At 36.8% G+C, this 25,739-nt stretch overlaps 1 protein-coding gene across 1 annotated transcript in view; it reads right to left on the bottom strand.

Annotated features, from left to right (window-relative positions):
• CFAP47 (cilia and flagella associated protein 47) overlaps positions 1-25,739 on the bottom strand; it is a 550,869-nt gene that overhangs the window by 348,336 nt on the left and 176,794 nt on the right. Inside the window, exons 27-30 of the mRNA XM_030305764.1 lie at positions 18,854-18,954; positions 14,992-15,117; positions 13,585-13,816; positions 1,957-2,178 (exon numbers count right to left, since the gene is read on the bottom strand). Of these exons, the coding sequence (XP_030161624.1) occupies positions 1,957-2,178; positions 13,585-13,816; positions 14,992-15,117; positions 18,854-18,954 (681 nt within the window). The remainder of the gene's footprint in view (positions 1-1,956; positions 2,179-13,584; positions 13,817-14,991; positions 15,118-18,853; positions 18,955-25,739) is intronic.

The raw sequence follows: 25,739 nt of genomic DNA, 5'->3' as shown, positions 1-25,739 counted from the left end.
GGAGACCCCTCCCCCGGAAGACCATCACAAACCCCAGCCCATACCACATCTCCTGACCAGAGTTTTGCAGGGTTTCAATTCTTTTTTTTTTTTAATTTTTTTTTCAACGTTTTTTATTTTTATTTTTGGGACAGAGAGAGACAGAGCATGAACGGGGGAGGGGCAGAGAGAGAGGGAGACACAGAATCGGAAACAGGCTCCAGGCTCTGAGCCATCAGCCCAGAGCCGGACGCGGGGCTCGAAACCACGGACCGCGAGATCGTGACCTGGCTGAAGTCGGACGCTTAACCGAATGCGCCACCCAGGCGCCCCTGCAGGGTTTCAATTCTGATGGAGGTGGAGCAAATAATCGCCCCACTGTGTGCCCCAGCCACTCTTCAGCTGTTTCCACACTGTATGCCCTTGGATTGTTTGCCCAGCTTCTCTCCTAGAGCAGCACAGTGCCCTCCAAGCTCTATCACAGCCAAGACTCCTCATCTTTAAAATTCCAGGGTTTAAGCCCATTGGTGGCAAGAACTCACGAAATTCAGCTCCGAAATTCAGCTCCTCTGGTTCCTCTCGTTTTCCAAACCAATGGTTAGGGGGAAACATTCTCCTTGTGTGTTTCCCTGTGTGCTCCTCTGGCTCTCACCCTTCCCGGTGACTACGGCTGCCTCCCCTCTGTAGCAGCCAGGATCTATTTCTCCCCTAAACCACCTCTCCACCCTTCCCACCTTCTTCAATATGGCCTCTTTTCTCCCCTTAGCTGTGTAGTTCTGTCAGTCTTCAGGTCAGTTTCTGGGGGATTGGGGATCATTTGATAGTTATCTAGTGTTGGTGGGACGAGGAGAGCCTAGGGTCCTCCTACTCTGCCATCACCTTCCTGTCTCTCTGTACCATGTCTAACTTTTAAGACCATAATGTTGCCAGGGACTCAAAAATTCTAATTTGGAAATTTTAAAAAAAACCCTGAACACCAAATCTTTCCTTCGAGATGCCTCTTGTTACCCTCCATCCCCACCCCTGCTAAGGTAGCTGAACATCTCTGGCTAACTATGGAGTAGATTCCATACACAAAGAAGAACCAATTTAAAAACTAATATATTTCAAAATATATGAATCCTATTGCATAAATAATTACAAGTAACAAATGCTATTTTAGTGGTACAGGAACATGATTAGATGGAACAGTAACACTGCTTATGGATGTTCCAGTGGTTAAGGATACTGCAAATATAGGCAGACAAAATAATATAAATCACCAACACTCTCCTCAGACTTTTAATAAACATTGCTTTTCCATTTCTTGCTCACTCACCATTTAATCTCTGTAGAGGAATACAGACATTATAATGACAAGTATTTTTCCTATATTTTCTATCAACCATTTACGGAAATTTTCACTTGCTGATTATTTTAGTACTAAAAACCTTACCAATGCAGACTAAAAATTCACAGTGTAACTTGAGCTTATATGAACAGTATTCTGAGAAATAAACTTACTGGTTTCATTCCTCTTTAGTTCTATGGATTTATATATTTATCTATGTGAGAATTCTCAAAGTGAGGTCATGGACAAGAAGAATCAGTATTACTTAAAACTGTTATAAATGCAAATTCACATCATAAACTCTGTGGGTTAAGGGCCAGCAACTCACTTAACATGCTATCATAATGATTTGGATGGATGATAAAGCTTGAGAATAATTGCCTTAGACTATCAATCCCATAGCTCATGAAATATTTATTTTCTATTATTTTTCTATTATTTTATTTTTTATTACTTTTACAGATATATATATGTGTGTATATATATATATATATGTGTGTGTGTGTGTGTATATTATATATATAATATATATAGGAAACTTAGTAAATATTTTATAAAAAGATAAGTGATACCAAAATCTACCCATCTACTTATGTATCTATCCAAGCCAATATTACATGTTTAAATTAGCATATCCATGCTCTTACTTGAGAAAGTCAAGAAGTGAAGAATGTTGAAAATGAAGTTGAATCACCCTTTCAGTATAATCCACAGGTAAAGACTGACTTGAATGAATTCCAGGTGGCAGTTTTCCACTCAAGTGTAGTATCACATCATAAATGGTCTTATTATATTTGGAAAAGTCATTCAGTCTGGAAAATTTTTGGGATGGCGAGGCTGATGAGTAAAATTGCATTTTATACACCTCCCTATGAGAAAAAAATTTTGAAATTTAAAAAATCTCATAATGTTATATTATGAAAAAAATGTTCAATGACTAAATAAAATTCTATTTACAATCAAATAAGGCATTATAAAGCTCATCTTATTCAGCTACCATTTGCTAGTAAAAATTAGATGTTTTGATAACCCCAGAAGTTTCCATATCTTCTTTTATTTTTTGTTGTTAATTTTTTTTTTAATGTTTATTTATTTCTGAAACAGAGAGAGACAGAGCATGAGTAGGGGAGGGGTAGAAAGAGAGGGAGACACAAAATCAGAAGCAGGATCCAGGCTCTGAGCTGTCAGCAAAGAGCCCAACGCGGGGCTCGAACTCACAGACCTCGAGATCATGACCTGGGCTGAAGTTGGACACTTAACCAACTGAGCCACCCAGGCACCCCTCCATATCTTCTTTTAAACACACATTATTATCTAACATTACAATTGTCAAGTCTGTAAGATTGGATTGTGATTAGAAAATGTAAGTACTTTGGAGAAACAGTATAGGGATTAAGTCCTGGACCCAGCAACTAGTAGCTGGTTGCAAAGTTATGCAAACTCACTGAACTCAAATTTGATACCATTTAAATTAAAGATAATAGGGGCACCTGGGTAGCTCAGTCGGTTAAGCACCTGACTTTGGCTCAGGTCATGATCTCATGGCTCATGAGGTTGAGCCCCACATTGGGCTGTGTGCTGACAGCTCAGAACCTGGAGCCTGCTTCAGATTCTGTGTCTCCCCCTCTCTCTGCCCCTTCCCCGCTCACTTTCTCTCTCTCTCCTTCAAAAATAAACATTAAAAAAATTTTTTTAAGATAATAATGCCTATAATAGTTTTCAAAACAGATGTCAATCAGCACACATGTATACACAAAAACAAATTTACACATATATTTCAATTTAAATTTTAATCATTAAAAGGACACATCCTGCAAATTGGCCTCACAAGTGGAGATTCACATTTTAAAGATAATCCCAGAGAGCTATTGTTCCTATACATGTCTCTGTTCTTTATATAAGACAGTGCAATCTCTATTACCTGATACCTCCTTCAGTTAATTATAATGCATGGTAATTTTTAAATGGAGTAAAAAAAAAATCCAACCAACTCTTGCTGTCTATAGTTTATTAATTATCTAATACTACACTATCTGTTGGCTAGCCATCAAAATGTATTACTAACTTAGACTGAGAAATAAAAAGTGCTCAAGGGGCCATTTTGAATGGCAGTTGTCCAGTTTGGTAGCTAGTAGGTCTGTATTGTATATTACAGGAGAAAGTATATTGATTTACGTAAGGGTACAACTGCCATTACTCAAACTCTGGCTCTTACTCTGTGGCTTTATGGAAGTTACTTGACATCTCTGTCATAAGTAATATATATAATAGAGCTAGTATATCCTGAAGTTACCAACAAACAAATATGTCATGGAAAAAAATGAACACCCTAAAATATTGCTATAAAAATTATGAAAAAGATAAATGATCTAAAAAGAAATAAAACATAACCAGACTATAACTAAAGAAGGAGAAAAAGCAACAAGTTGAATAAAAAGAGAAAGAATACATAATATAAACAGACACACAGGGGCCCCACAGATTATAGCTTTGCTTTTTTTTAAAAATTTATTTATTTGAGACAGAGAGAGCATACACTCACGCGTGCACACACACAAGTGCAAGTGAGGGAAGGGTAGAGAGAGAGGGAGAGAGAGAATCCCAAGCAGGTTCTACACTGTCAGAGCAGAGCCAGACACGGAGCTCAAACCCATGAACCATGAGATCAGACCTGAGCTGAAACCAAGAGTCAGAAGCTTAACCAAATGAGTCACCTAGGTGCCTCCAGATTATAGTTTTAAGACACAGATATTACTTATTTTTATTTATTTAATTTTAGAAAGAGAGAGAGAGGGAGAGTGGGGGAGAGGGGCAGAGGGGTAAGAGAAAGAATCTTAAGCAGGCTCCACATGCGGTGTGGAGTCCAACATGAACTCTATCTTATGACCCTGGGATCATTTCTTGAGCCGTACATTCAACCGAGTCACCCAGGTGCCCAAGACACAGATTTTAAAGCAATTATATGTACTATGATTAAGATTAAGAATTTTGTCATCAGGGTATGTGGGTGGCTCCATTGGTTAAGCATCTGACTCTTGATTTTGGCTCAGGTCACGATCTTGTGATTTGTGAGTTCAAGCCCCACATCAGTCTCTGAGCAGCCTGCTTGGGATTCTCTCTCTCCCGCTATCTGTTCCTTCCCCACTTCTCTCTCTCTCTCTCAAAATAATTGAATAAACTTAAAAAAAAAAGAATTTTGTCATCAAAAGCTTCAGATTCTGTGTCTCCCCCTCTCTCTGCCCTTCCCCTGCTTGTGCTTTGTCTCTCTCTCTCGCTTTCAAAAATACACAAACATTAAAAAAATAAAAAATATATATAAATAAATGGAAAATTTATACACAAATCCAGTAAGTAAAATTATGAAAGCAATGACTGAAGTTAACAGCCGACTAAATCAAGTGAAGAGAAAATTGATGCAATGAAATATAGGCCATAGGAAAGCATCCATATTGCAACACAGAGGGACAAAAGGATGAAAAATACAGAAGAGTGAGCAAAGCAGAGGGGCTCAAAAGAATGAGGTAGTCCCATAATTGAAAGGATATTGACAACTTTCCAAAATTGACAAAAAATGAAACCACAGACGAAAGAATCACTATGAACCCCGATAACTACAAAGAATAGGCTCTTTACGATACAACATTTTCAAACAACCAAGAACATGTGAAAATTTTCTTAATATCAAGAGCAGTAAGATGTTAGTTCAAACCACATACATTAGAAGGAGGTGATACTGAAAAGACGCACAACATTAACTATTTCTTAGGATAAAGAGCAAGTGGAACTTGCATATTTGACCTGTGGGAGTTTAAATTGGTACACCCACCCTGGAAAATTGCTTAGAAGTATCTTCTAAAAGTGATATTTCTAAATTCCTTTTTTATTTATTTATTTTTTTGAGACACAGAGAGAGAGAGAGAGAGAGCATGAGCAGGGGGAGGGGCAGAGAGAGAGAGAGAGAGAGAGAGAGAGAGGGAGGGAGCGAGAGAGGGAGGGGGAGGGAGAGAGAGAGAGAGAGAGAGAGAATCATAAGTAGGCTCTGTGCCATCAGCACAAAGCCTGATGCGGAGCTTGAACTCACGAACCATGAGATCATGACCCTAGCCAAAACCAAGAGTCAGACGCTTAACAGACTGAGCCACCCAGACAACTGCCCCCCCCCCCCCGTTTTTCTAAAGACATTTTTTAAAGGTGATATTTCTATGTTGCAATCTGGCAATTTCACATATATATATATATATATATATATATATATATATATGCCTTTTAGAAATATGTAACAAAAGACATATATCAAAATTTCCATAGTGGCATTATTCATAATAGAAAACTCCAAAAGCCAGTGAAATATCTATGAACAGAATGGAGAAATTATAGAATATTCAGACAATGGCCTAGTGTACAACATTACTACTAATCTACTACTAAATGCCAAAATGAATCACATGAACATAATACTAAGAGAAAAAAAAAATCCAAATGCTACAAAAAAATGCAAACTGTATGATTCTTTCTATGTAAAATTCAACAACACACAAAACTAATATTTGGTCTTAGAATTCAGGATAATTGTTACTACTCTGGGAGGTGGAAGGGAAGTGGAGGTGGCAGGGACTCGGGGATATGAGCAATGGACTAGTTCCTTGTCTAAGTGGCAGCTATACACATGGTCACATAGTTGTAATTCTGTCCATATGTTACATAGTGACAAAAATTATGAAAATTCAAACAGAGAACTTAAACTCTGGAGTTTACCAATTTATGCTTGGATGATAAAACTGAAAAAATAAATAAATAAAAAGGCAAGGAAATGATTGACCGTAAAAGTCAAGCTAGTAATTTTCTTACAGTTATAGAGATTTGGTAGATTGTGAGGTTCATAAGAGGCTTCTGGGGTGCTGTCAAATTGATAGGTGCACAGGGGCTTGCTCTAGGAGTAAATTGAGGGCTTGTACTTGGTTTGTGAACCTTTCTCTATGTGTGTTTTATTTCATGATTTAAAGCATCATGAGGAAACAGCTTGGGTCTTCAAATTTCCTCTAGCACATGAAGATTGACCAAAATTAGCTTCAAAAATACTGCCCTCAGGTTTGTTAGAGGAAAAGGTGATGTTGCTCGTCAATAACTGAATTGCCCATCGGGAGCACAAATTATGGTGCATAAACGAGAGTATTTTCTTTAATATCTATATGTATGCATATCCCACATATGTAAACTTCGTATCAATTAAAACCTCGATAATTAATTGTTAACCATATTCCTTGTCTTCTCGTTTACATAATAAGATGGTAAATGATTTTAAGTTTCTGTTTCAATTCTGAGAGTGCCCCTACTTTGGAAATTGAAAATATGCACAAGCAGGGGCGCCTGGGTGGATCAGTCAGTTGAGCGTCCGACTTCAGCTCAGGTCATGATCTCGTTGTTTGTGGGTTCCAGCCCCATGTCAGGCTCTGTGTGGACAACTCAGAGCCTGGTGCCTGCTTTGGATTCTGTGTGTCCCTCTCTCTCTGCCCCTCCCCTGCTTATGCTCTTTCTCTCTGTCAAAAATAAATAATCATTAAATTTTTTTTTTTAAAGAAAATATGCACAAGCCAAAGGCTTGGTGTACCTGTGTTGTGATCTATCTTTTCATGTAAAGAAACCACCTGCCTATTACCACTATTGCCAACAAACAAGTAGTAAAATGGTTAAAGAAGGAAACTAACTGGAAAAAAATTGTAAAATGATCCCTCATTCTTAGAGTAATGTGAAGAAGTGAAAAGAACTCAGGGAAGCCAAGTCTAATCAGTTATTTAACTGGTTTCATCCTAAAACTCTCAGTCTAAAGACACGTTTTTGTGACTTTTTTGGACATGGTTGGCAGAAAGAATAGGCAGGCTGCCCAGAAATAGAGGTGAAACTTTATGTTTATATTACTAAATTTATCAGTGATCTTGCCAGCAGCTCAAAGTGGCAAAGACAAAAGCATACCATACACACACACACACACACACACACACACACACACAAACACACACACACACACTCACGCTTTTTAGTAAACATCAGAAGTTCCTGCATCAAGCTGTCAAAAAATCCTGTGCAAGGGAAGGAGAAATATTATTAATGAAATATCATTTGTATAAGTGCTTGGAAAAGATGGGATTTGAATTTACTTTCCACCACCAAATAGAAGAGTTGGTGAATACAATACACGAAGTCAGAAATATTTAACACTGCTATCATAATCCTAATTTAATTTAATATTAACAGCTAACATTTACTGAATACTTACTAGGTCCCAACCTCTGTTTTAATAAAGGTATTTCCTCTTTTAAATGTCACAACAACCCAATAAGGTAGGTATTATCATTACCTCCTTTTTACAAATAAGGACTCAGAGGCAATGAAAAATATTTTATTTGGCATGCTCTCATTATGAATGGTAGAACATTTCAATGATTCATTTGATTTCCTGTGAGATTCTATACATTTACACTAAATGAGAACTTCTGCAATGGAATGTAGCTTTGAAACAATTTCCCCTTTGAACCCATTCCCCCAGGCTTCCTGAGAGGCATTCCCAGATGTGCTCTTAGTGTGTGGCAACTGGAAGGTGATACATGTTGGAATGGAAGTGCAGACTAGCACTGAGATGTACTGCAATCACTTCTCCCAGATGCACTGGAATTTCCAATATGATTTAAATGTTTCTGTGGTCAGTTGCATAGAGACCTTCCCAAGCAGTGTCTGGAAAAAATGTGAATTCCCACAAGTCATCCAAGTTAAAGTTAGGGGACTATGATATTTAGTACATTTCCTCTGATGATTTCTGGAACATAAATTGTGCTCTCTTATAGCTTCCAATAGCTATATCCATCTTTTGGTGATTTGGGAAAGGGCTGAAAATAAATAATATCTAAGGGCCTTGAAGAACTGAAAACAGACTACTAATCAATAAAGGTAATCTCTTTAAATAATTGGTTTCTGCTATTCCACCTGAGTATCTCCCAAATCAACAAATGAAATGGTCCATATTGCCTGTCTGCTGCAAATTGGTGTTTGTAAAGAGTGAAATTACCTGAGATAATACATCAATAAAGCAGCATTTCTGACAACCCATATCTTCAGGTGCAAGAAAGGTGATGCATAAATATGTCAAAAAATGTTCAATAATGTTAAAAGGAAAACAAAAAGTTTTTGATACCCACACTATAATTCACAATGAATTCTAGTCTTCCAGGTTTTATATCCTGTAGTAGATGACCCTCCAGTCGGGGGTTAGTGCATATAAGGCCAGGCAATTCAGTTTCCCTGCTAACATGGCTGACTTCAGTAAAATTCATGGCTTGCCCAGGAATTTGAGCTTCATTTGGTCTGAAATCCTAGATGTGGCCTATACACATTAGGGTTACATAACTCTCCTCAGTTCTAGACTACTGTATTCTTAATCTTCTTGAACTAATATACCTAACCATAGGTACATATAGTGTTCAGCCTAAAGCTAAAGACAAAAGTGGAGCTCACGTCTTTCAAGTATTAAAGTTTCCTAAATCCTATTTATTTATTTATTTATTTATTTATTTAATTGATTGATTCGGGTTCACACCCAGTGTGGAGTCCAACACAGGGTTTGAACCTACAACCCTGAGATCAAGACCTGAGCTGAGATCAAGAGTCAGGCACTTAAACAACTGAGCCACCCAGGCACCCCATAAAGTCTTCTAAATCTTAATGTGATCCTGTAATAATTGAAAAGTGGAATGATGCTTAAAAGTACTGGCACTGGGGGGGGGGGTAGAATGGTGGGGTTCAAATCCTGGCTCTGCTATTTATCAGGTGAGTGACTTTGAGAAAGTTGCTTATTCTCTCTCTGCCTCCAGTTCCTCATCGGTAAAATGGGGATAACTATAGTACCTACCTCACAGGTCATTTATTGTAAAGAATACTCACAAAGCACATATAATTATACCTTTTTCATAGTTAAGAGTCTAATACATATGAACCATTATCATTAACAAAATACCATCACAAAATTATTAAAAAAATTTTTTTTAATCTTTATTTTTGAGAGAGAGAGAGAGAGAGAGAGAGAGTGAGTATGAGTCGGGGAGGGGGCAGAGAGAGAGGGAAACACAGAATCTGAAACAGGCCCCAGTCTCAGAGTTGTCAGCACAGAGCCTGACGTGGGGCTCGAACTCATGGACTGTGAAATCATGACCTGAGCTGAAGTGGGACGCTTAACCGACTGAGCCACCCAGGTGCCCCACAAAATCATTTTTACAGGAATAAGGTAGGAAACATATTTCAAAGCAAGTTCAGTAGATGGATTATTAGACCACAATAATGAAAGCAATAACAGAAATGATAGGTCATTAAGCTCGGATAAACAGAAGAGTAAAACTTCAACAAACTACGAGAAAGAGCAACTTTCTTTTTTTTTTTTTTTTTTTTTTTTAATTTTTTTTTTTTTTCAACGTTTATTTATTTTTGGGACAGAGAGAGACAGAGCATGAACGGGGGAGGGGCAGAGAGAGAGGGAGACACAGAATCGGAAACAGGCTCCAGGCTCCGAGCCATCAGCCCAGAGCCTGACGCGGGGCTCGAACTCACGGACCGCGAGATCGTGACCTGGCTGAAGTCGGACGCTTAACCGACTGCGCCACCCAGGCGCCCCGAAAGAGCAACTTTCTGTTCAGGATAATAAAATGAACATATGTGCTCATCTTCTCTCCCTCTCAAAATGTTTCTGAAATGTCAGAAAGACTGGAGACCTTTAAAAACACTCAAATTGGGGAAAGAACCATTAGTATACCAACCTGAAGAATATCTATAAAATAAAGAATTGTACTGAGGAATAAGTTAAAATGATGGACTGCACAGCAGTAGGCTACATGGGGAAAGGACGCCATTTTTCCTAAAGGAACTTAAGAGAGACACCAACATTACAGCTGGCAGATACAGAAGGAGGAAGTGACCTCTGGTACAGAAATCGTGATGATTAATTCAAATGCTATATGTGGAAAAGATATTTGAGAAGGCATGCATCCATAAAACACAAAAAAGGATGCTATTATTAAAGTTAAAGAGGAAAGAAGGGAGAAAGGGAGGGAGGAAGGAATAAAGAACAGAGTTCCTGGAAAACAAAACTGTAAAAACCAACTTAAAAATTTTATAGAAGACTGGAAGAGCAAGTGAAAGTGATCTACAAACTTAAGAAAGCAAAGACAGAGAAATACATCCAGTTATATCGCAGGACATAACTGAAAGTGGTATAAAGGATCAGTCACGCAGGTCCTCCATCATTCTAAAATGAGATTGAGAGAGACAACAGAGAAAAATAGACAAAACAGAGGACAGGAAATAGGAGGCATGGAAGAATAGTCGAAAGACGAGTATTCTAAGTGAAAGGGCCTAAAGAATACCAAGTAGATTGAATGATATAAAATATTCCCACACTCGGATTTTATTTCATAAACTGCAGAATACATTAGCAGAGAAATGGGAACCATAAAATAATTCTGAGAGAATGAACATGGTACTCACAAAATATGACATCGGACTTCTCATCAGAAAAACTGAGTGATTCCAGATGATGGGGTGATGTAGGAAACACTGAGGTGGGGGGTTCAAAGATGGGCAACATTTGGTTTGGGGCAGCTTTTTTTTCAGGGCTAGAAAGGTCCCCATATTCTCTAGAACTGTGTTCCCCCAAGCAGTACCCAATGACATGAGCTGTTTCCCACTTATCAAAATAGCAAGATACTCAAATCCATCAGGGAACAACCAGACCAGCAATGTAACTCATGACTAGGGATATAAAATAGAAAACTTACTAGAAAATCATCCAAAACTAAAATAGATTTTTAAAAGCTTTTATTATTTGATGCAGTGATCACAACTCTGAAATCCTTCCTATGTAACATCCAGAAATATCTGCTACCACTTAAAATATACATTGGATCTTTTTTTTTAATGTTTATTTATTTTTGAGAGAAAGAGAGCACGCGCCCACGCACACAAGTGGGGGAGGGTCAGAGAGACTGAGACACAGAATCTGAAGCAGGTACCAGGCTCTGAGCTGTCAGCACAGAGCCTGACACAGGGCTTGAACTCACAAGCGGTGAGATCATGACCTGAGCCAAAGTTGGAAGCTTAACTGAGCCACCTAGGCGCCCCAGATGTATTGAATTTCAGCACCATTTACATTACGAAAATATAGAACAAAATAACATAAGTAAATGCCCCAAAGTTAATGTGAGTGGGCAAGTATTCAAGACCACAGAAATCCAACAACACATTATACTATATAACAATTTAGCAATCATTACAATAAAAGTATATAGAAAATAGAAAATTAAAATTAAAATAATACACTCTATTAAAAAAAAAATGAAAATGAGTGCGCATGGGTAGCTCAGTCAGTTAAGCATCTGACTTCAGCTCAGGTCATGATCTTGTAGTTTGTGAGTTCAAGCTCAATGTCAGGCTCTGTGCTGACAGCTCAGAGCCTGGAGCCTGCTTCAGAATCTCTGACTTCCTCTCTCTCTGCCCCTCCCCTGCTCACGTTCTGTCTCTGTCTCTGAAAAAATAAATAAATGATAAAAAAAATTAAAAAAAAACAACAAAGATGAGAATGTTTAATAGCAAAAATTCTGGGATGCACCCAACAAGGAATAATGAGATAAATTTATAGATCTGAAAATAATTAAACATACAATTCAAGTTTAAAGGAGTAAATTGTAAAGAAAAAATCAGCATTAAATAATTTAGAAAACACAGAAATGGATAAATTATTTCAAGTATTTACCACGTGAGACATAAAAGTTAAATAAATAAAAATTAAATGATGGGGCTTAGCCAGTTAAACGTTTGACTTCAGCTCAGGTCATGAGGTCATGATCTCACAGCTCATGAGTTTGAGTCCTGTGTAGGGCTCTGTGCTGACAGCTCAGAGCCTGGAGCCTGCTTTGGATTCTGTGTCTCCCTCTCGCTCTCTGCCCCTCCCCCGCTCGTGCTCTCTTTGTCTCTCTCAAAAAAAATAAATAAATAAAGTTTTTTAAAATTAAATAAAAATTATAAATGAGCAAGAGACTATGAACATAAAAACAATAATACTAGCAGTCACTATTGTCAAATAATGAGTTGGAAATGTCTAATCAATGATTTCCCCTAAAATGAAAATACATCATTAAAATTTACTCAAAATAGGTACCATTTTCAGAACAAACACCAAAGGAGAAAACTGAAAAAGTTATTAACAGAATAACTTTTCTAAAAAATTCCCTGGAGTCAGATGATTGTATGATCAAGCCTGTACATTTTCAGTATATCTGCTGTATTAATTTTCCCCCAGCACAGGTAGAGATGAAATATTACTAACTCATTCTATGAAGCTGATATTGTCCCATTCATTTAAAAAACTGAAAAAGATAACTTATAGGAAAACTAGAGATTTAGCATAACCTACCTCGCTCCTAACTATAGAGGCAAAAATTCTACTATGGCCCTTCTAGTTACAGAGAACCACCACAGCAGCAAAGTTGCAACAAGGGTGGTACCTAAATTCCAGTTTAAATTAACAACAGAATTAAATGATTTGATATAAACCAAGGCAGTTTATCTACTTTAGACATGCTGAGTCCTAAAAAGCACATAAAAGACTAATGTAAATGTACCGTCTACCAGGCTATACTCTAGATCAAGAGCTGGTATTTCCTTAGCTATACATGGGGAATTTCCAAACATTTTAAAATTTACAAGGGCTTTTCCTACCCATAGTTTACCCCTTCTCATTTGACATTGGAGGAAACTGAGGTTAAGAGATTGTCAGTACTGACCTCAAATCATAAGATGTTTAGAAGAAATTAAAAATCACACGAATACGGGGCGCCTGGGTGGCGCAGTCGGTTAAGCGTCCGACTTCAGCCAGGTCACGATCTCGCGGTCCCTGAGTTCGAGCCCCGCGTCGGGCTCTGTGCTGACTGCTCAGAGCCTGGAGCCTGTTTCCAATTCTGTGTCTCCCTCTCTCTCTGCCCCTCCCCCGTTCATGCTCTGTCTCTCTCTGTCCCAAAAATAAATAAACTTTAAAAAAAAAAATTTAAAAAAAAAAATCACACGAATACTAAAGAATCTATATTTGCACTCTTTTGCTTTTCTGAATAGCGTCCTCATAATTTATGAGTGTAGAGCAAAATAATTAAAGATTGTGTTTCACTTAAAACAACCTCAAAGAATAAACTACATTTTATTATATGATACAAAGCAAAGGATTTAGAGAAACACATAACTGTTACCTTCTTATAGTTTCTGGAATAGAAAGAGAATGGGGTCCTTCAGGCCAGCCAAAGAGACTGAACCAGGTCTGAGCAGCCTGTACAACCTTTTCAAAGAAGTCATATGCCTTTGTTCCTTCTTCAAGAGAAAAGAAGTGCTCATTTTTCGCCTCGTTTTTCATAGATTTATCTTTGTTTTCCTTTGAGGTTTTACTTTTGCCCGAGTTCAATCTTTCAGGTATTATTTCGATACCTAAAATTCACATTTGTTTGTAAACAAACAAACAAACAAAAAAGAGTTACATCACCAGAGAGTAAAATATCTTGTCAGCTATTGCTATTTGCATGTAGACAAATAAAGCTCATCCTACAAATTATTCAATGCTCTCAAAGAAATTCTGAGTCAATTGATTGTATCTTAAAAATACAAAAATAGCTTTGTTTGCAAAGACCTAAAAGAAATACTTTAAAAATAGATGAGTTTCAACAAAGAAAATCATTAAACTTTCTTCTTGTCATAATGGTGAAAACATTCCCCAAAATGAAACATTTCATTTTCAATTACATATGTAAACTATTTCGACAATTCTTCAGTTCTACTTACTAGAATTAAACCTTAGCTGAAAAACTCATAGAAACAAAATATTGGTTTCATATTCAAAACGACTCTATATCCAAGAGAAGTACTTCAATAAAACAAAACATCTCAAGTTATAGAAATTTTCAATATAAAATGATTTTACTTTTTTTTTTTTTCAAAAATATCTATGTAATGGCACAAGCACACACTCATTTAAAAACCTCACAATATTTAATTGGGTTTGGTCCATTCAGTAAACAGGAACATTTTCAATATTACTCATTCTAGAGAAAATAATATTTGAATAGTTCATTACAAATGATAATACCAAATTTGCATATTTATCTATTTCTCTGTGCTCATCTGTTTCTAACACAGGTAATACTAGATCCAGCTCAACAAATAACAGACAAACCGCTAGTTTGGAAGTTCCCTAACTATACAGAGAGTACTGGGGATGTCACAGCAGATTCACAGGGGCTCTACAGGATATTTAACATTTTAGTTAAATATCACTACAACATATGCTGGTGATCACGTGAATTACTACTCTTTGGTTTTTCAACCGAACTATTTAATAAACGGAACTGCTTGGCACATCTTCTGACCTAGGGGGAAAGTACTGAGATAGGAAGTACACTGTGAACAAAAAACACCAGAGAATTTCTGCTCCAGATCATTGCAGACAGCCCCCAGAGCATATGACCCACTTGCAATTAATGAAAAATGCATGGTTTTCTTCAAGGATTTCTTCTTACCTCATAAAGCCTAAGTTTTCAACTCAATAATATTAAATACATCATGTTATGAACTTGGTTGGCTGAGTACATTATTTATTTGCCACATACCAACAAATAATTTTTTCTTTGCAGGCTCAACATCATTACGTTTAGTCAAAGTAGAAGAGAGTAAACCATCTTCTTGGTAGGGAAGCAACACATTTTCTCCACTCTTCACAGAAATGTCACTCTTATCTACAAATGACACATTGGAACATAGTAGGTCAACAAGCATTTGTGAAATGACTATCAAATTACTGAACCTGAATTTCATAATTATACATAAAATATATATTATATAATAAATATGAATATATACATATATAGAATAAATTTTTTTAATGTTTTTATTAATTTTTGACAGAGTGCACATGAGCAGGGGAGGGGCAGTGAGAGAGAGGGGGACAGAGGATCTGAAGCAGGCTCTGTGCTGACAGCACAGAGCCCGTTGGGGGGCTCAAACTCATGAACCTGATCATGACCTGAGCCAAAGTCGAACGCTTAACCCACTGAATCACCCAGGTGCCTCTAAAAAGTTTTTTTTTTTTTAAGTCTAAATGTCCATTATACTTAAAATAAGATGTCAAGAAAAAACACAATAAAGGCTGATATGGTTTTCTGAGTTGAATTAATTTTATTTAACAAGGCAATTATTATGGCATATCAAAGTTTTTAGGAAATGAACAATGCTCACCTTTAGGATAAACAAAGATATGTAAACCATTTAAAATGTTTCTACAGTGAAATTTTTGGAATTATTAAATATGGTGCTCAAAAGTGAATATTAAGAAGAACATCACTAACAAGTAATTTCTTCTCAATTTTCTGAAATGAAATCACTGCTTCGTTATGAGCTGACACTATTTTGCACAGCTTTCAATCTCTATTCCAGCTACAGTTGCTGTCTATACACTAGAATTTGCCAACATGGTAATATGAACCCAGCCAAAGGCAATGCTAAGAAAAGGCAATAGATGTGAAAAGACCAGATTCCCTATCTACTTACCTATCTATTCACATATGTATATACCTATGTATATTTGTATACATATATGCATAATGTAATCCTGTCAGAAAAACATGGCCTTTGCAGTTAGAAATTTCTAATTTGAAATCTTGGCACTACAACTCCTGAGCTATTAAACCATGGTATGTTCTACAAGATCTCTGAAACATGTTTTTATACATAAAATGAAACGTTCTGAGCTCATGAATTTGTTGTGAGGGTTACTTTACAGGCAATAACATAGATAAGTAAGCTGGTATATACGAAGTTTCTTCCATTCCTTCAATAAAAAGCCAATCAGATTTTGACAGAGAATCGTTATCGAGTAGGTGTGTATATCTCTGCAACATTACACTACTAAAGACTTCATTAAAATGAGCCTTAGAAAATCCAATGACAGAATGATTCATTGTGGATGCATTAGGCAATGTCTTTTCAACTTACTATCGAATGATAAAAAGTTCATAGTGGGGTACACACCCACATCTGTACCCTTCAACTAAAGTCAATGATTCATATAACAGTTTTTATTTAGCATATTAGCTATAAGAAACAAATCATACTGCTTTAATTTTTGATTTACTTAATATGTTTTAAGATTTCACCTTTATTGAACATATCATACTCTAGGGCACAGTAGCTAAGTGTGTAGGCTCCGAGGCCTTACAAATATGGTTAGAATTCCCTGGGGCAAACTGTTCAAACTCTTTATGACTCAGTTTCTTAATCTGTTAAGTGAAATTAATAAGAGTATCAACTCAGTCATTGGGGGAACTAAATGAAATAACAAATATAAGGTAGTTAGCAGAGTACCCTATGCCTAGGAAGCATTAAATATATAATACAAATTATGACTATACTTATTTCTAAAGATATTTTAGAACATTTAAAAATCACATTTTTCTATAGTAATATTTACTGAAATGGATGCATTATTTTTAATCCACAGATTTCATACTTAATCAAACACTAAGATTCTATTCCCTTTTTTCTTTTAAAGAAATAGCAATATTTTATACAGTAACTCCTCATTATTTTTTTGGAGGATATTATGAAAACTATGAGTGTTAAAGCAATTATAATAATATTTATAATCGTAAAATAATGAAATGATAATAGTAACAATAATTTATAGCTATTTACTCTATTGAGTCCTCACAAAAGCCTTTTGAAATAGATATTATTAGTATCCTATTACTCTCCTACCACGCATATTTTGCTAAATAACAGATGTTTGAGGATTTGAGAATTAACAATAAAGCATAAGGCAAATGGTGAGATCAGAACACAAAATAGAATTTCCACCCACGTTCTATGATACTTCATCCACTGCTCTTTCTGTTATATTATCTGAAATCTCCCCTACCCTTCAAGTATATTAGAAGAATATAAAAATATAACACCAGGATTGGTCAGAAATCTTTTAAATTTTGAGACTGTGTATAAAATTTGTAATATATATGTGCTTGGAAGGAACAGTCCGCAAGGTGAGAAGAATCTCGGGGAAGTATGGTATGTGGAAGTCCAGAAAGAGTTTGAAGAGGGGTTGGGGCCGGGGGTCAACAGTATAAACTATTGCTCAGTAGTGAAGTAACAGCAGTAAAGTGGAAGAATGCTCTGCCTCACCCCTGACATGTCCTTCCTGTTAAAGGAAGCTATGGTATTCTAATTATTCAGTTTCCTTTGCTATTGTTCTCCCTCTGTGTGAGAAATTGAGTGGTTTATCTGACTGGTAAATTTGCAAGGAATAAATCAGGAATGCATGGCCTAGATTCACCCTTTTTCCTCTTTGGGAACAAGCCTGTCCACTGAGAAGATATAGCTCCTGTTTCCTCCAGCTGTCATCCTGCACTGGCCCCCAAAGCAGCTAAGAGGGAGGCATAATTTGAAGGGTAAGAGTAAGCAAGATTAGCTGATTAAGTAAGGTCTGAGGATGAAGGGATTCAGATAAAGGAATGGCCTAAGGCAAGAGAGTCTGGCCTCTCTCAGGTTTGTGACAGGAAAGATGATGGGTCAGTTGCATGCTTTGGAAGTTCAGAGTGTTCCTGCCTGATGGTCTCCATTGTTTCTGAAAAGTTCCAGAAAAGGTCATGCCCTGAGACTGAGACAGAACAGAACTAAAGAGTTTCCAAAGGAGTGGGGCACATTTGGAGAAGTGGAGAACAGGAGAAAACCGGTTACAAACATAGAAAAGATATCCAATACAGCACTGAAACAAGGCCTTGACACTATACACAGATGACACGTTTTTCCCATACTTCATCCTTTCTCCTCGTCTGAGACTGACTCCATCATTCTCCTCCATGTCTTACATTGCACATATTGTTCTTAGTCTCTCACCATTTCCTCTGCCGCAACTCCCAGCTGGCCTACTGATCACTCTCCAATTTTAATTCAGCTCACATCCCCACTGTTCCCTTTCCAAATCACTGATACTCAGAAATCACAGAAGGTTCCCACTATTACAGAATAAAGGGTGCAGTGGCCCCTTTATTGCTGCCTCGTGTCGCCAGTAAGACCCCCATGCTTTTGTTATATTGCCCTTTGCCCAGATTACCCTGTTCAAGATCATTTGTCAAGCTCTACCCAGATGTCACCTTTTCTATAAAGTCATCCCAGACCCCATATGTCAGCATTACCCTCTGCACCACACCCACATCTCCAACACTCCAACTAGCTCATGTACAATACTCTTAATTCAATCTTTTTTGTATTTATTTATTTATGAGTCTTTGACTAGATTTTCAACTTTCGCAATTAAGAGACACTGCCATATTATACTTTCAGTGCTAAACACAGCTCTTGGAAATGGCAGGAGATTAATAAACATCAGTTAATTTTAAGGTCACTTTATCTTCAGGTGTTGGCTTGGATGACAAGAGCATATACAGTGAGAGTAGGAGACGACAGTCATATCTAACTTACCTTCCTTTAAAATAATTGTTTGTTTATCAAGATGAGTTGCCATATATGGGCAAATAGTAAGAAGACAGTTTTCTGCTGTTCCAGTAACTGGAAGCAAAAACCTAAAAGTGAAAACATTGCATTTCAATAAAATAAATTTTTGAGATGCAGTGAACACAATGAAATATTTTTTACGTATGCTGTATGCCTTAAATGATCAAGACATGAATTATTTATCGTTTTTCTTTTCACCTACTTTGTTTTTCTTAACCACCTACCATATGTATTTTAATTGTGTAAGAATATTTACTTTTAAAGCTTTTAAGAGAGATGGTAAATTTCACTGTCAAGTGTGCTCTAGAACACAGCTTGTAATTATGCAGGTTCATAAATGGATTCAGGAAATTTTAGGACTGAAGGAGCCTCAGACTTAATTTAATCACCTTCTTCTTGTAAAGAATCCCTGACAAATGGCATCTGCCTTCAGATGACACTACTAGGGAGACAGTACCATAGGAAGACCCATGACTCAGAGACAACCCATTTCGTATCTAGAGAGCGGTAACTTCAGACATTCCGTTTCAGGGCAACAGAGAACAAAATCTACAATCTGATCCCCATTATGTTCCTTCAAATACTTAAAAATGGTCACTGTATCTTCTCTAGGCTTTCTCTTCTTCACATTGAAAACATTTATAACATTCAAGGTTTCTTTCAACTACAAGGTCTCCAAAAATTGCACATACCATCTAACTTCTTCAAATGGTCTTTTGTGTTTGTCCTTTAAATATATCTGAGAACTGAAAGCAATACTACAGAAGTTATTCAACTAGTAGAGTACTACTCCCTTCCATAAACTGCATACTATTATCCTATTTTATAAAAGCATTGTGAAATTAATAAGAACTACAAAACTCCTAGGTTATATTGGGCCTGTCCAATTTATGTGACAACTCTGTCCTTGTACAACTGATCTTTTAATAGAAGTACTATGTTTTATCCATAGCACTATAAACATGGATTATTGGTTTCACTTGTGCATTATAACATTTATCAAGATGATTTTACTCTTGAGTCTGCCATGTATTGTATTAGCCCTTCTACACAGTTTACGGTCACTGGCCAAGGTGAAACAACAAAATCTGGTGTTATAATCCAAGTTGATACAAGTAAAATATAGGATAGGATGAGACTATAAAGAAGTTTGTAGCAATATAATGAGCTGTCAGAGACATTCAAATAAACATATGTTATATGTAAATGAATTGATTTTCACCTTAGTTCTGCATATTTTCCCATAAAGCATTATGTTTTTCTCTTTACACCTGATGTGCATTAAAATATTGTGCAAAATATACATATTGAGCACTGTCTTGTTTGACCAACCCTAATCATTCTCTTCCATCATCCTAAACACATGTATCAGATAGCCCTATTCCAGATTAAATTGTATTTCTCTATGCAATTGTTTTTTCTGTATGATGTCCTTTTTAAAATGAAATTGAGAATTCCTCGATAGCATGAATCATTACTTCTATATATGGTGTATTTGTGCTAAATGTAGTGATCGATCAAAATTCCATTAACTGTCCAACTCTGTTTAATTAACATTTCTCAGATTAGATAACACAGTTTACCCACAGATACCATCATCATTGTTATCTTAGAACCAAAAATGTTTTCTGCTTTAACAGTGATTACAGGAAAACAAGGAAAAAAACAAACAAAAAAAACACGATTCCAGCAAATGCTGTGGTGCTCTGCCCTTCTGTCCTTTTCCCCTAGGATGTAATTTCTTTGTGCGAGGCTCCCATCCTCTGGGTGGGCATGGTGGGGTAACTGTCATCTTTTTCAGAGAACCAATGTCAGATTACTAGAGCTGCTGAAAGCCTCAATTGCCTTGGAAATTTATGGTCCCCTGGGTGATGCTGTAGCCAACGCCCCGTGGTGCAGGAGTTTGAAAGCCCAGCTTCTTTGCTTCAAACGGGACAAAAACTCTGTGGTGTAACTTCGTCTCCAGAGGATCCCATGGGATCAAGGTGAGGTTGGAGCTTAAATTTCATTTTATTTGGGATGACTGATTCCATGTTCTGCTTCCCTTCTCCCCTTCCTTGTTTTTTCCTGGCAGCCATTCCTTAATAAACCACATATCCATGAATCTTCATCTAACAGTCAGCTTGGGGACAACCTTACCCAGGACAACAACCAAATGAACAAATACAACCAGTATCACTTAAAACTTTTATAAAACGATGTGGAACTAAAGAACATAAGATTGAAATAAAATTCATTCTGAGAATGAAACAGGAATAAATATATTTTTTTAATGTTTAGTTTTGAGAGATTGCAAGCAGGGGAGGGGCAGAGAGAGGGAGATGGCTATGTACTGACAGGCTGTCAGCAAGGAGCCAGATGTGGGGCTTGAACTTAGGAACCACGAGATCATGACCTCAGCTGAAGTTGGACGCTCAACAGATTGAGACACACAGGTGCCCCGGGAATAAATAGTCTTACTTCTTTCTTGTATAAAACCAGCTCGTTGAAGGTGATAACATTGATTTTACATACTCCTCAAAGTAAAGAATAACCAACATATACAAAATTCATTTGATGACATTCTTCTATAGAGTAGCACATGATATAGAAATTATACAACTTACACAGCATGGGAATATGGACACTTTAAACACTAACATCATTTTTATCAAACACACATGAAAATAGGGGCACCTGGGTGGCTCAGATGGTTGAATGTCTGACTCTTGATTTCAGCTCAGGTCATGAACTCACAGTTCGTGGGACAGAGCCCCATGTATGGCTCTGCACTGACAATGCAGAGCCTACTTGGAATTCTCTCTCTCTTTCTCTCTCTGCCCCTCCCCTGCTTGCACTCTCTCTCAAAATAAATGGATGAACTTAAAAAAAAAAAAAAAAAGACCTCCTTTAAAAAAATACATTAAAACAGAAAAGGGACTTGCAGTCAGCAATACTAATACTGTACAATTTAACAAAAATATTTCTGGGAAAATAGGGCACTTTATGGTACCTTATCAGAGAATAATGGTATTATTTATGGATGCTCTATGCCAATCCATATAGCCAGGAACCATTAGTGGTAGACGATTTAGTCTAAAAATATTCAATATTACAGTAACAGTAAAATTACTGTAACATTGTACAGTAACAGCGAAGTGACTGTGACATTATGGGTTTCAATTCTATTTGGTAATTTATATAGCAATCTTCAGGCGTATGTGATTTAGAAGAGTTCCAACGGGCAAAAATCAGGATTGAGATTCCTGGTAACAGAGGTGATACGATGCAGATGTTGGTGGTGATGGAAATGGGCTTGAACTATTGGGGGCAGCTACTGTGCTGAGCATCTAAAATACATTATTTCACTTACATAAATTTTCTCAACAGTCTTTGAGGATATAAAGTATTAACTTTCTCGACTTTGGTTACAATAGCAAGGTCCAGAAAAAGTCAACAGTTGTTTAAAGTCATACAATTAGGAAACAGAGGGCCCAACTTCAAGTTCAACCTGTCTGGAACAAAGCTATACTCTTGGCCCACTGCATGAGAATGGTTAGCTTCTAGGTCTGTCTCAGTGCACATATACTCAAAGTGACCAAGTCAGGAAAGAGTCTTAGATACGACCATGGATGTAAGCACTTACCAACATTGTTCACTACCTTCTTTTATCATTGATTATCTCATTAAACAATATCATTTTAATACTTCTAGCTGTTCTAATAATGTTAAGTTATATAAGTTCCTATGAGAAGCCAGTTTAAATAAAAGCCTTTTTTTTTTGGAAGAAATAAATATTCTCCTGTATTCTCAGGAAGAAACATTTTATTTCAGATGCTGTCCTAAGTAAATAATAACCAACATTTATAAAAGCAACATAAACACATTCTCCCATTGGACACATGAAAATTCCTACAGAGGTAGAAAGTTTGCAGGTGTGTATGGAAACAAAAGGGACTGCTGTACTCAAAGGGACAATGCAAAATAGGATGATAGGGAAAACTCTGGCTTCTCTCTATACCGCCACCATGTTAGATACGATTGTCATGTACAAACTATGAATATTTTAGTATGATAAATCAAACAGTAAATACCATAATGTACAGAAAGTCAAATATGGAATGCAATATTTATTTTTATACTTTGTCATTTCAGGCTCGCCTGAAATTTCTCATTAGTGATTGTTTTCCCTCTACCAACATTGTACTTTACATTTTTCTAAATTCACAGAATTGAAAGACTAGTAAAATAAACACATAGGTGCCCTTCACCCAGTTAAATTACTATTTCACCACATTTATTTCTCTCTCTTCTATTAAAAATTTATTTTCTTGGGACATATGGGTGGCTCAGTTAAGTGTCTGACTCTTGATTTTGGCTCAGGTCATAGTCTCACAGTTTGTGAGATCGAGCCCCACATCAGGCTGGATGTCAGCCCTGTCAGCAGCACAGAGCCTGCTTGGAGTTTTCTCTCTCCCTTTCCTCTGCCTCTCTCTCGCTCGCTCTCTCAAAATAAATAAACAAAAAAATTTATTTTCTTAAAATGTGTGTGTACACAAATCGACCCCCTAAATATTCAGCCTGTATCTCCTCAGAACAAGAACATTATTCTATATAATCATAATCCTATCATCACTACCATCAAATTTAACATTAGTACAAGAATATTATCTAGTTTGTAGTCCATATTCAAGAGTCCCAGTAATGTCAAAGTCCAAACTGAGAAATTGATTAAAATGGCTTTCCTTTAAACCAAGACAATCTGTGTCATTCTTGGGTGGTCCTTCATTAATTGACATTATTTTTAAGACTTAAAGCTACTTGTTTTTGTCTGAAATATTCTGATTGTCCTCTCATGACTGGATAATTTTTTATTTCGAACAAGAAAATCTCATATGTGCTGTGGCACAGTTCTAGTTCATCCTACCAGGGAGCCCAGCAGGTCAGTGTTCCTCCTTATTAGTGATATAGAGTCTGGTCATTTGGTTATGATAGCATCCATCAGATGTCCTCATTTTTTATACCAACATTTAAAATAATATATATATATATTTTATATATTTAAATTAAATTAAATTAAGATATATATATTTATTATATATATAATTTATATATCATGAAATCCATCTTTTTAAGATGTACACATCCGTGGTTCTTAATATTTTACAAAGTTGTATAACCATCACCATTAATTTTTGAGTATTTTCATTGCTTACAAATGAAGCCCTATATATATTAACAGTCGGTCACCATTTGCCTCTCCCCTCAGACCCTACAAATCACTCACCTACTTTCTGTCTCTATGGATTTGCCTATTCTGGATATTTAATAATTGATTAGTAATTAGCAATGGCAAGTAAGAGCAGGTAATAAGTAATGTATGGATAAAATGTTGAGACCATGTAAACATCCCCTCCTCATCAACCTTTCATCCAGGGCATATGAAGTATATACTATGTGTTTCAGTTGGGTAAAGCCTTCTGGAAGGGCTCCTCCAAGTAGCGAGGTCAGTGGCTCTCAAGGTTGACAAGTACAGAGCCAGGTTCCAAAACTGAAAAGCCTGGTGTGAGATTTTATGAAGGATTAGCCTTGATTGCTCAAATGTTTAGTGGAATTCACCAATGAAACCCTCCAGGACTGGACTTTTCTTTGTGGGAAGATTTTTAAAATAATCATTCAATCTTTTTACTTGTTATAAAAATGTTTATATTTTCTATTTCTGGTGTGCCTGGGTGGCTCAGTTGGTTAAGCGTCTGACTTTGGCTCAGGTCACGATCTCACCGTTCAAAATTTGAGCCCCACATCAGGCTCTGGGCTGACAGCTCAGAGCCTGGAGCCTGTTTCAAATTCTATGTCTCCCTCTCTCTCTCTGCCCCTCCCCTGTTCACGCTGTCTCTGTCTCTGTCTCTCTCCCTCTCTCTGTGTGTCTCTGTCTCAAAAATAAACAAACATTAAAATCAATTTATATTTTCTATTTCTTCTTCAGTTAGGTTTGGTACTCTGTGTCTTTCTAGGAAATTGTTAATTTCATCTAAATCACCTAATCTGTTGGCATACAGATTATTCCCTTCTTTCTGATTTATTTGCATTTAACATGTGTTCCTTTTTTTTAGGATTTTCTAGTTTCCTAAAGTGGAAGTTTACACCACTGATACGAAATCTTTCATCTTGTTTAATATAGGCATTTAAATCTATAAATTTCCTTCCAAACATTACTTTAGCTGCATCCCATAAATTTAGATATGGGGTGCTTTCATTTTCCTTTATCTCAAAATATTTTCTTTTTTTTTTTAATTTTTTTAATGTTTTTATTTATTTTTGAAGGAGAGAGAGACAGAGCATGAGCAGGGGAGGAACAGAGAAAGAGGGAGACAGAATTTGAAGCAGGCTCCAGGCTCTAAGCTGTCAGCACAGAGCCCAATGTGGGGCTCGAACTCACGAACTGTGAGATCATGACCTGAGCCGAAGTTGGACGCTTAACCGACTGAGCCACCCAGGCGCCCCCTCAAAATATTTTCTAATTTACCTTATGACTTCTTTGTTGATACATTAGTTATTTAGTAGCGTGTTGTTTAATTTGCACATATTTATGAAATTCCCAAATTTCCTTCTGTTAATTTTTAATTTAATTTCATTGTGTTGGAGATCATATTTTGCATGATTTCAATCATATTTAAAACACAGAAACTTGGGGCACCTGGGTGGCTCAGTTGGTTGAGCGACCAACTTTGGCTCAGGTCATGATCTCACGGTTTGTGAGTTCGAGCCCCGCGTCGGGCTCTGTGCTGACAGCTCAGAGCCTGGAGCCTGCTTCGGATTCTGTGTCTCCCTCTCTCTGTCCCTCCCCTGCTCATGCTCTGTCTCTGTCTCAGAA

The sequence above is a fragment of the Lynx canadensis genome, chromosome X (assembly GCF_007474595.2).
Source record: "Lynx canadensis isolate LIC74 chromosome X, mLynCan4.pri.v2, whole genome shotgun sequence".
NCBI classification, from domain to species: domain Eukaryota; kingdom Metazoa; phylum Chordata; class Mammalia; order Carnivora; family Felidae; genus Lynx; species Lynx canadensis.
This window is presented reverse-complemented; position numbering and strand designations above follow the sequence as displayed.